We start from the raw sequence: 12,999 nt of genomic DNA on the forward strand, positions 1-12,999 counted from the left end.
CCCTGCGCCATAACACTTACGGGTTGTACTGGTTTTGCCGAACCGGATGAGATGAGTGATGAAAGTGCATAAAGAGTTCTTAATATGTCTTGCGTAGTTAGCTTATGTCATCGGTCAGGATGACACGATCCCGTAAAGTTTCACGATAAACTTGTATTTATGGAGAATAAAACTGGACCCATTTTGTATTTTGTAGGCGGACGTACTAATGACCACCGCCCAACGACATTGGCGCTATATGAAATATTAACAATTCCTTAAACTGCCAATGCGCCACCAACTTTGGGAACCAAGACGTTATGCTCCTTGCGCCCGAATAAGGAATACAACAATACTGAGCATTGTTATTTGGTGGTAGAATATCTAATGAGTGGTTGGTACCTACCTAGACGGGCTTGCACAAAGGCCATCTAGTAAACATACCTATACCAAATAAATACTGATTAGACATATCAAATGCTAATATGGTTCAAATCAATCACATTCAAGTCAAGGGTACCTGACGTGATCGAGGTCAACAAAAACCGGTTGTCAATGAAACTGTGGTTCAGGTCAGTGTGATTGCACCTACCGATATACATACATATATGTTTAATATACTATGGATGTATTTACGTACGTATGTCTAAATAGTCTGACAAAACAGTATTTTTTTCTACTCTGAATCTTTAGCGTTATGAAGCACATAAGCCGAGAAAGGCCAGTGGTTAGAACGGGTGCATCTTAACCGACGATTGCGAGTACAAAACCAAGCAAGCACCAATAAATTTCCATGTGTAATTTGCCATTGTGATTTATCTCGTGCTCGGCGGGGTAGGAAAACATCAATATCAATAATAAAACCGGTGTATTTATAATTTCATTGAAATTTTATCATGTGTGTATCCACCATCTTGCTTTGGATCAGCCTGATGAAATTAGCTTCAAAAGAAGCTAGCTAATTTAAAGAGAGAGCTAATTTCATCTAAGGTCATTGGGCTGAGGCCCAACGGTGAGACTTTTAAAGGTTGTTATAGTGTTATCAAGTTTTTCATCAAGTGTTTCAAGTGTTAATTATTTCAAAAAATAACCAAGACAACATAACGTTAACAGCCTGTAAATTTTCCCACTGCAGGGCTAAGGCCTGCTCTCCGTTTGAGGAAAAAGTTTGAAGCAAATACCAACACGAAGCTCTAATGTGGGTTGTTGGATATATATGTTTCAGAATGTCGTTGAAATTAGACACATGCAGGTTTCCTCACGATGTTTTTATTCTCCGCCGAGCACGAGGTGAATTATAAACACAAATCAAGCACATGAAAATTCGGTAGTGCTTGCATGTGAACCCGCTATCATCGGTTAAGATGCACGCTTTCTAACCACTGGGCCCTCTCCGCTCTGGACCATCTACCATCTAACTTCAACCTTTACGATTATACACCATACCCGAAAATAATCTGCAAACTAGTAATACATTCAACTTACTACAATTCCGGTTTCAGGCGTCCTCACACTTGTCATGGCGGCGCTGTACCCGACTTCATCGCCCAACTGAACGCCGCGCTCGTCGGCCACTCGGCACGCCAGCGACAAAGCTGCGGCAACACGGGGCTGCGTCACGCATACTTTGTGACCGATTTCGTAGAGGTACTGCCAACAAACAAATCTATTTAATAAAATTGTTTCTAACAATATGACTTTTCGCTCAGAAACTTGTTATGGAATCTAGGTGAACTTTATGAAAGGATTTTACAAAATTCATCTCTTAAATACGTTAAATAGGTATTCTTGTGATAGAAAATAGTAATAAAATAAACAGGTAAAAAAACATAAGTGACCAAACTAATAATAAATGTCATGCTTATCCCTTAAAGGGATCCCTTCCAACACACCCAAGAAATCTAAACAAACAGACATACAGGAAAATAAGAGGTTTACTTAGTGGTAGGGCTTTGTGTAAGACCTTCTGAGTAGGTAGCACCCACTCAGATATTCAACCGCCAAACAGTAATAACCAGTATTGTTGGTTTCCGGTTTGAAGTGTGAGTGAGCCAGTATAACTACAAGCACAAGGAACATAGCATCTTAATTCTCACGAACGTTAATATTTCTTACAGCGCCATTGCCTACGGCCAGTTGTGACCATTTACCATCAGATGGTCCATTTGCCCGTCCACCTACCAATACCGTAAAAGAAGACATGACAAACATACAAAACCTAAATAACACTGCACTTAAGATATACGCGCGTCCTGAGATATAAAGCCGCATAAAATTATGTATAATTATAGCAATTTAAGTTAATTTTTTTTGGCAAACTGTTCTCAGCAGAGCGGAAACTTTTAACGGAATTGCTATTTATAATTTGGAACCAAGTAAATTACTTATTAAGCAATCATAATGGTCTATCCTTTTGAATGTATAGCGATAGTATCTAATTGAGTGTTCTTCTGAAATGTTTATTAAAATATCTAGAAATATTAATAACAATACTCTAAACATCATTTTAAGAACACCAGTATTATTAAAGAGATATATCATGCATAGAATATTAAAAAAACATATCATACACCACGCTATAAGTCCGATCCCTCGCCGATTCGCCATTCTTTTGTAATGTCACAATGAACCCTATGATTCGATTTTAACCTGCAGTATTGTCATCTTTTTGCAATATATTGGACAAATTATATTATAACAGGTTGATCAGTGTAACGCTCGCTTTTTTTCCAATTATGTAATGCTCCATAAGTGACTTTGATAGGTGATTTATGACGTTAAGCATGCTCACAGTGAGAAGTTCTAATAAATTACATAGGTCATAAATATTTTTTTTTTTAGCATTAGCAGCCTGTAATTTTTCCCACTGCTGGGCTAAAAGCCTCCTCTCCCTTTGAGGAGAAGGTTTGGAGCATATTTCACCACGCTGCTCCAATGCGGGTTGGCGGAATACACATGTGGCAGAATTTCGTTGAATTAGACACATGCAGGTTTCCTCACGATGTTTTCCTTCACCGCCGAGCACGAGATGAATTATAAACACAAATTAAGCACATGAAAATTCAGTGGTGCCTGCCTGGTCTTGTCTTGAACCCGAAATCATCGGTTAAGATGCACGCGTTCTAACCACTGGGCCATCTCGCCTCAGGTCATAAATTATGCATGTCAAAAATCTACTACCGGTTCGATAATAAGAATCTCAGTGTCACACTCATTTGCTTATAAATTTTTCATCATTTTTATTTCCAATGCATTCATATTTCTATTTGAAACGGCCTGTAGGCTATCGATTCTTTCCCAAGACATTATTATTGCAATATCTACAACATCTACACAACTCAAACATTTATCTAAACACTAGACGTTAGTAACGGACGAATACATATATATTACATGTTGAAAAATATTTGTAGAACAAGTAGCAAAACGCGCGTTATCTCAAAACAATTACTATTGAGTATATGGAAAATACATAAAGTACTACAACAATGGGGAAATTACAGCACGCCATCGGCTTTACCATAAAATTTCAAAAATAAACTTTAATGGTTTGTAGCAATAACAATGTTTTATGATTTTCTCAACTTACACAAACTCTAGCCTCGTTTAAAAAGATACCATTACACCAAGAAGTGCAACAAAAATAAAAAATTAAATAGATTCTTATAAGTTTTAACAATCCTTATTGAGTTTTTAAAAATTATAAGAACTAAAACTTTCCACAGTTGAGTATTCCTCCCTTTAAAAAGAAAGATTTGTTAGTATTCAACATCTTTCTGAATACACACGCGGCAGAACTTCATCGAACACATTCCAATTTTCCAAAGATCTTCTTCGCCGATGAAACACTGCCAAAAAGTCAACCAAATCTTTTAAGAAATTAAGGTGTGAGAATCAGCCACAAAAAATACCTCAATGTTATTTCAACTGTGTACGAACTTTATTATCAAACTATTATTAAATCAAGGAGGATATTTCGATTCAGTTTGAGGGAAAAGACAAAAAAAATACCTTTGAAGAGTTAAAAAAATCTTTTTTCCTACTCTGTTAAGTTAAGAGTTTTTGGAAACAGAAAATATTATTTCCGTAATTTACAGAAACTTTCGATTCCCCGACCTTGGACTTCTGGTATTCTTCTAGGTATCTTCTATTATAAGTGTTTAAAGAAACTGATACTCCTAGAACTGAATTAATAGTATCTCTTTTAGATATATCTCTGCACTACTAATAAAATCGCCATATAACATCGATTCTATCATTGGAATTTAAGATTTTATTACTAAAATACTAAAATTCATTTTAACTCGGTATAAATACATACTGGCCGTTTTTACTGAAATATGGCTTAACGTGTTCTAAAAAGTTTAAATCAAGACTCCAGGTCTTCACTTTATGTAAGGCGTCATTTATTTTAATGTATGTGGGTATGTGTGTGTGTGTATGTACAGGTAAAAGTGATTAAATTATAAAAATGCTTGGAGAATTAAAGACCAGTCATGATGCTGGTGTATGATGGCGTCATTCGACCTATTGTTAATCAAATTAATGAATATTAGTGACATCATTGATCAAGTCGGCTCAGTGGATAGAGCAAGTCGATCTCAATCGAATGTCACGCGTTCAAATCGAAAAACCAGACTTGATATTTAAATCAAACATATTCATAAGCAAAGACACTATCCTACCAACTTAAGTCCACTTCTTTGTCACACTATCATATTATTTGTTGTCGTTTGTTGTTCATGGTACGTGGTTATCACCGTCCATAAACATCGGCGCTCTAAATATTAACCACTATTATATCACCAAGAGATGTTAAGTCCCCTGTGCCTGCATTGACATATTCACTCAATCTTCAAACCGAATGACAATAATACTAAGCATTGCTGTGTAGCGGTAGAATCTAAACAATCGGTGAAGCTTACACGAATCCCTGTCACCAACTAAATCAGTATATTGATCTAAAGGATTCCATCGCCGTGGTTCGCTAGACCTACAGTTTTGTTTTTTTTTTTTTCATGATAGGATGCAAACGAGCAGGAGGCTTACCTGATGGAAAGTGACTACAACCGCCCATACATATCATCAGAATACAACAACATTATTAAATATTGGTTGAATTAACGTTCAATTAACGATTGAAAGGTGCTGGCATTAATCTTCAATGTAAAGTTAAATGACCCAATAATAAATTTATTTCATAACATAGTTAGACGGTCTTGTGATTTTTTTAACCAATCAAATTAACTATAAGAGGTCAGATGAATCATAATACAATACAGATAATGCTATCGATACAAACACTTGATGTGTAGAACAATAAACGCGTGACGCTACAGAGATAGTGTTAGTAAATACACTTATTGTATCTTTTAATCAATTTTTCTATGCAGCTCTATAATACTACAGGGTCTGTATTGTTGGTATCTTCAAATCAGTTAACAGGTATCTTCTAGGTAAGCGTGCTACATCGTGTACCGTGTCGATGCTTAGCGTCAGGACAAACGGCAAACGCTGGCCTGTTATGGTTGTAAAAAAAACGTCCTAGTGTCAGTTTATTTAAACATATAATAAAATTGGAGTGTCTGTTTGTAATATTAAAATAACCCATTTTTACTAAAACTATGCTATAACTATGTATTCACGGTACATATACTAAAATAACATTTTTTTACAATTTTTGTCTGTCTGTCTATCTGTTTGTTCCGGCTAATCTCTTGAACGGCTGAACCGATTTCTACGGGACTTTCATTGGCAGATAGCGGATGTAATAAGGAGTAACTTAGACTACTTTTATTCTAGAAATATATGAAGAATAAAAATAAAATCACGCTACAATATCCAAACAACTTAAATTCAAACAGCGCGCACGAAGTCGCGGGCACAGCTAGTTTAAAATAAACTCTCGCGCCGTCTTATGTCAGTTGATGGTATCAGCAACAAGTAGGCACCTGATTAATTATTAATTTCCAATTGTATTGAACATTTTTCAGCTGAACGTCTTAATAATTTAATTCATACATAGATTAATAGTGTATTAAAGTTGCTTACTCTTCGAAACTGTTATAGTATTTTTTTTTCTATTCTGGAGCCCTCCGGATCTGTAGCCCAAGTACAATACCAACTACTTTCACGCAATTTTCAAATACTACTGAACGAAGTATCAACTCAGGCAGTTATATTAATTTAACTATTACTTCTACGAGATGTACTTAAAGATTTAAAAAAAGTATGTAACTTATGTGTTATCTTTATGGCAGTTCTGTACATATGTAATGCTGTACATTATATTATTTGACACTGATCACAACACAATGATCGAAAAAAAAATTGACCTAAATTAAAAGATGTATTTGTTTATGTAATAATTGGTAAACGAACAAGAGGCTTCCTGGTGGAAAGTGACTACCACCGCTCTTAGATATCTGAAACACCGGAACGCTTGCAAGTGCGTTTGAATTAAAGCTTCAATAGCTCGTTGGGCTTCTTGGACTATTATCATACTTCCATTTATTGTGAGATAGTTTTTCACCCACAAAAACAATTGCCACCGGGATCGTTTTACAAAATTATATCCTGGCCCTCTCATGGCTTGCGACCTTTAAATATACGGAGCTTTCCTCTGAAAGATTTCCTCATGTACACTTAGCACAAGATAATAATACCGAGACAATATGAATAATCAGTAATTATCATGACCTTGTTATGATAATGTGAATGACCTATTATCAAAAAAAAAACCAAACAAATTTACACTTAAAAGTATAAATTTTTTAAAATATATTTTAATCAAGTTTTCCTTAAGTTTTTCCTTGTAGTCATTGATTATGATAAAAAAAAACGCACATATGATATCTTGTAATTTAAGTTGTTCAAAAATTTAATACATCAACTAATTATTTTAATCAATATAATAAATCAATTAATTAATCGTAGAATTAATTAGTTATAAGTTGGTGATAGTTTCGTTTCTGCTTTATATAAGGTAGCCTTACGAAAACTACATAGTCATCATATTGACTCAGTTCCAAAAATAAGAATTAAAAAAAAAAGAAATTATAACTAATAAAAAAAAATATAATTCATTTATTCTTTTTTTCTTTATAAGATAGGTACTGGGGCACCTGATGGTAAGTGGTCACCACCGCACATAACACAACACACAAAGTTTAGCTGTCAGCATATCTGGTGATTGGGAGATACCTGCCCGGCTAAGTACCTACCGACTAGCGCACTACCCACCACCTACACCTACCACCAAAATCAGTGTATTATTCTAAATAAGCATAAATAAGGCATAAGAAAAAATATTAACCATTTCATACATCGCGAAAGCGCCACAAACCTTGGGAACTAAGATGTTATGTCCCTAGTGTCTGAAGTTACACTGGTAACCGTTTAAACGGGAACACAGCAATAGCTCTTTGGCGGTAGAATATCTAACCTATCCAGACGGGCTTGCACAAAGCTTCCATCCAATTTTGTTCCATCGTCCATCAGTTGAAGCCAGCTGATACGCTATTTTTACTCGTGTATCCTTTAAATATTATAATTATTAAAACCTTTGCCATTTAAAGGCCGTCAACAAAGCCTCTCGTTATCTATATGCATATTTGTATTATAAATCTGTGTGTTTGAAAGAACTTATCTCATTAACTACTTCCGTTGTCGGCTTTAATTTTATTTTCACGTTCAGTTTGTCATTTACTGCTGAAAGATGACTTGAAGCTACGACACGCTGTTACAAATGGTATAAACAGACAACATATATTAATAACACAAAGAATTAACTCTAAAAATTAACAAATAATCTTTTAAACCCATTATAATTATTATCGCCGCATATATTATGTATGTTCAAATATTTTTATTTTCCAAGTGTCGTCGTAACGAGGGGCCGCTAATTGAGAAAAATGGGTGTAGTCGCGAATTGCAACAAAAACATAGACACATTAAACTTATAACCGAGGGGGTTATAAGTTTTTTGCGTCAGGGGTTAAAAACCCGTAAGGCTCACCGCTAGGCAAACAATCGATTATCGAGCGTATATCACCACGCTGCTTCAATGACACATAATTTCATCAGGTTTCTGAGAGAGCTATAGACAAACTACCGAAAATAATTACTTTCGCATTTATAATATTATTATAGATTAAACACGCTATATGTGCAATATACTAAAACAGCATACAGGTTTTCTATCCAAGCAGTTACATCTGGTGTTAGTCATCGCCTTTCGACCTTGAACATAATACCTAGATTTAAGAGCTAAAATAAAATACACGCATCGAGACCAAGTATGACACATACGTTTTTAAATTGTTAATCTGTGAACAGTCACTTACAAAAATAAAAACTGTTTAATTAAAAAGATAATAATTCGAAATTAGTGGTCATCATTGCTCAAGCTCTTGGACCATCGTCACCATGACTGGATGAGGTTGATGTATGGTGCGTGAAGAGTGATTGAATGGTATCACAGGCATAAGGGACAATAATATTTCTAGGTGGTAGTTCCGGTTTTAAATGGTGAGCCAGTGTAACTACAGGCACAAGGGACATAACATCTTAGTTCCCAAGGTTGGTGGCATTAGTGATGGAAGCAATGGTTAAAATTTCATACAGCGCCATTGTCTATGGGCGCTGGTGACCGTTTAGTATCAGGTTCATTTGCACGTCCGCCTACTGATATCGTAAAAAAAACCATCTTGCTTTCAATATTTGGGAAAACACTGGCCGCAAGAAGAAAACTTAACAACATATGGCTCATTTTGTCGTACGTGTTCTCATTATGAATTTTAATAAATTATAATGATGTATGAATATCTACACTCATAAAATCGTTTGACCTGGCAATCAATGCACCGATTACACTACTGAGCCTTCGAAAATTTGGAAATTTTAACTTAATCTATCAGAATAATTAAAGCTGCATGTGAAAGAAACATCATAAAACTCAATACAATATGATGCCTTAAAGATAAAAAAATAGTGGACTTGATATTTGTTGATTTCTAAAAAGGTTATGTATATACATTTAATCGTACTTTACTAATATACTCTGTAATTAGAATAGTGGAAAAGAGTAACTACTGAGTTTCTTACCGGTTCTTCGCTAAAATCTACTTTCCGAACCTGTAACATGACGATTCGAAAGTGCTTTTATGAGACTACTTGAATAAAGAATACTTCGATTTCGATTTTAAAATAATATTGATTAGGTATATTCGGATCTCCGAACGAACTCTTCAACACGAATCTTAAATACAGTACTAAAAATAATTTGTATTCACAGATCTACTCATTACACCACGTGTAAATAGTTAACACGTAATTATTAATGCGTTTTATATTTTCTAGTCGTTTCGATAGCACTGAACATAATATGACTTACATATAAATTACTAGCTGAATATGCGGCTTTACCCGCGCGAAATTATAAAACACAAACTTCCAACCCCCGTTTTACCCCCTTGGGGGTGGAGTTTCGTAAAATCTTAGCGGATGTCCACACCCTATAAGGAACCTGCCAAATTCTGAAGTTTGCAGATTTTATAGTTTCTTATATTTCGTGTTTAATAAATTAATGGTATTTCGCTTTTATATATATAGATAATATATTTAATAAAAGTAGGAAAAAAATCACACATCAAACATTCTACCAGCAAGCAGCAAAAATTGAAACAGGAAAAATATTAATGTTTTTATGAGAAAATGTGATTCTCATAACATTGGTACAAGCAACAAACACAATTGTGTTACTCCTGTTACTCGACTGCATAGTCAGTAACTCTTTTGTTGGGCAATGTATACGCTTCTACAACAGCATCCCAGAAAGCGTTAAAAATGCTTCTGTTGCCAAATTTAAAAAAAAATGTTAAGGAACGCTTGTGTGCGAAAGGTTACTATTAGATACACATACTTGATATTAGGTATACAATTAGTGAGTTTATGTTTGATAGCACACCTTGGGAATGAAACGATGGCCTCTTGGCTGTTTCTATTCATATAATGAATTATGTATCTATAAATTTGACAAAAAAAAAAAGACCCGCTGAGTTTCTTTCGCCGGTTCTTCTCAGGTCAGGGTGTTCCTTATTCCGAACCGGTGGTAGTGTTTAATTTGACGATCAATAAGTAAGTGTTGTGCTTCTATGTCGAATAAAGGTAGTTTGAGTTTGAGTTTCAGCAATACTTTGTTACTACAGGCACAAGGGACATAATAACTTACCAAGATTACTGGCACATTGGAGACTTAAGGAATGTTTAAAATATCTTACGCCAATATCAGGTAGCCGATTCACCTACCTATTTCATACAACAGGCATATATGAGTACTTTTAATCGCAATAAGAACTATTCAATTTTTCAGACTAATATTATAACAGTTAATAAAAAAGGTAAATAAAGGTAATATAATGTTTTTAAGCTTATGCCACACCAATGCAGATAGGTTAGTTACACGTGTTTCTAATTTTCATCCGACACAGGCAAGTCTCCTTTCATCACCGAACATGAAACAATAAATTAATGATTGCAGTGTTGCAGGAGTTCGAACCTGCAATCCTCGTAATGTTCTAATTAACCTTATCGATTTCATGACCTTAAAAATGAGAAATATTAACCATTCTTCGCGTCGCCAGTGGGTAACTAACCTTTTGAACTAAGATGTTATGTCCCTTGTACCTGTAGTAACACTAGTTCCCTGCCCTTCAAACTGGTACACAACAGATAAAGCCTATAAAGTTCCACTACAAGGCTAAGGCCTCCTCTCTTTTTGATGAAAAGTTTAGAAGCTTATTCTACCAGGCTACCTATGCGGGTTGATGGATACACTTGTGGCAGAATTTAATCGCAATAAGACACATGCAGGTTTCCTCGCGATGTTTTCCTTTACCGCCGAGCACGAGATGAATTATAAACACAAATGAAGCACAAAAAAATCAGTAGTGCTTGCATGGGTTTGAACCCGCAGTCATCGGTTAAGATGCACGCGTTCTAACCACTCGGCCATCTCGGCTCAAACTGGTACACGACAATACTAAATGCTACTGTTTGACGGTTGAATGCGAATGGAATTGCGTAAAGCCTATAGCAAACTACAATAACAATTTAAAAATACATTAAACGATTTACACATATACATATTTATGTACATAATACATACTATACGTACGTATATCACTATAAAAGCGATAACTTATCTCTTGAAAGTACAGAATCGCTGGTAGGTACCACCCACACAACAGATATTTTACAAATAAACATTGTATATGCTTGTTAAAATAAAAAATAAATAAAAAGACCTGATACCCAGTAGTGACAAGACGTAAATATAGACCAATGATTCCGAGATCGAACCCGGACTATAGACCATTGATGCATGTGCTTAATTTGTGTTTATAGTTTCATGTCGTGCTTGAAAGGAAAACATCGTGAGGAAACCTGCACGTATCGATGAATATCTGCCACGTGTATCCACCAACCGGCATTGGAGCAACGTGGTGGTTTAAGCTCTAATCCTTCTCCTAAAAAGGGAGAGGAGGGCTTTGAACAGTCGTATCCAGACAGACATAGTTGGAGTCCCCGGGAAGGATATATGTTACATTTTTTATACACCCCTTGAGGGGGTGAAATGGGAACAATGGCTTGTGTGCTATATGTAAAATTTTATATTTTTTACGAGGGTAAAGCCGCAGATTTAACTAGTTTACCATAAAAACCATTTTCACCCTGAACATAACTAATAGCATTGATAGTTTAAAAAAGGTAGTTAAAAAAACAGCCAGCCGTGCGTAACTTTTTTATAAAAAAACGAGGTCGGACTGCAATGCTGATATTATATTTAAAAAAAAATACCATAATTAAAAAAAAATTATAACAGATACAATATTTACTTTTAAATACATACCCGTGTATATTATATAATATATTATCTAGACTTACACGCCGTATACACATTGATACTTCGAGCGCTAAGACTGTCTTAAGATATTTAAACTAACGACAAAATTGTCTTCAATATTCGAAGTATCAACGAAAATATACTTTATTCCAATGGCAGGAAGAGTCATAATAAACAAACCATAGATTTACATATTACATGCACATTTCTTACACAAAATAGTTCTACTATAATATCCGAACATTTGTTAACGAACATATCTTTACTCATAACACAATACTATTCAACTTAAACAAAATTCACTTAAAACAATACAATAACAACATAACACAGTCAAAACACCAATTTTTATACAAATCTATTCTTTTTTTAGATCTCGACCAATGATATCACGTCAATTCAAGGTCAATGTTGTTTATAGCACTTACTCCTCTTGCCATTGGAATGGACTGAACACTTATTTAACCGATGAATAACATTAATTATTTTAATAGATATTTTTTTATCGATCACAGATTTTCCATTAAATACAAACTCCATTATATATACAATACAAAATACATAACATTTTGATATTGACTGCTCAATAAAAGATACACGACACGTTATATCCTTTTCTAACTATATGATAATAGGAAGAGACAGTCAATCTGTGTATATAAACAATATCGGGGCATACCGATAGGTAACTTTTATTTTAAAATTTGAAACAACTTCAACATTAAAATATAACTAAATATAAATTTCAATTTCATGTAACAAAAAGATATACATTTTATATTAAGCTCGTGATTATAAATCTCTGTCTAGATAGCTTTTTGTAATATGGCATAATTTTTGTTTTTATAACATAAGTTTATTATAGTTAACGAAAATATCGTATCACATTTTTAAATTTACTGAAAAAAAATAATACAATTTTGTAATAAACCGTTTAATCGTGACAGAAATGAAACATTTGTTTCACTATTGGGTGTTCTTCCTAACTAACTTCCGAAAGGTAATAACTAAATCACGAGCTGAAATTTGGAATACACCTTCACTTGATTTTTGGTGTAATACTTTACTTGATATCGAATTTTGAATGTAATTTTTAGTATATTCGAGAATCCTCA

At 34.4% G+C, this 12,999-nt stretch overlaps 1 protein-coding gene across 1 annotated transcript in view; it reads right to left on the bottom strand.

The window, feature by feature from the left end:
- The window catches only part of LOC125073932 (probable ATP-dependent RNA helicase DHX35), a 47,752-nt gene that overhangs the window by 18,802 nt on the left and 15,951 nt on the right, over positions 1 to 12,999 (bottom strand). The window contains exon 3 of the mRNA XM_047685042.1: positions 1,465 to 1,629. Within this exon, the coding sequence (XP_047540998.1) occupies positions 1,465 to 1,629 (165 nt within the window). The remainder of the gene's footprint in view (positions 1 to 1,464; positions 1,630 to 12,999) is intronic.

This window comes from Vanessa atalanta, chromosome 26 (assembly GCF_905147765.1).
Source record: "Vanessa atalanta chromosome 26, ilVanAtal1.2, whole genome shotgun sequence".
NCBI lineage: Eukaryota > Metazoa > Arthropoda > Insecta > Lepidoptera > Nymphalidae > Vanessa > Vanessa atalanta.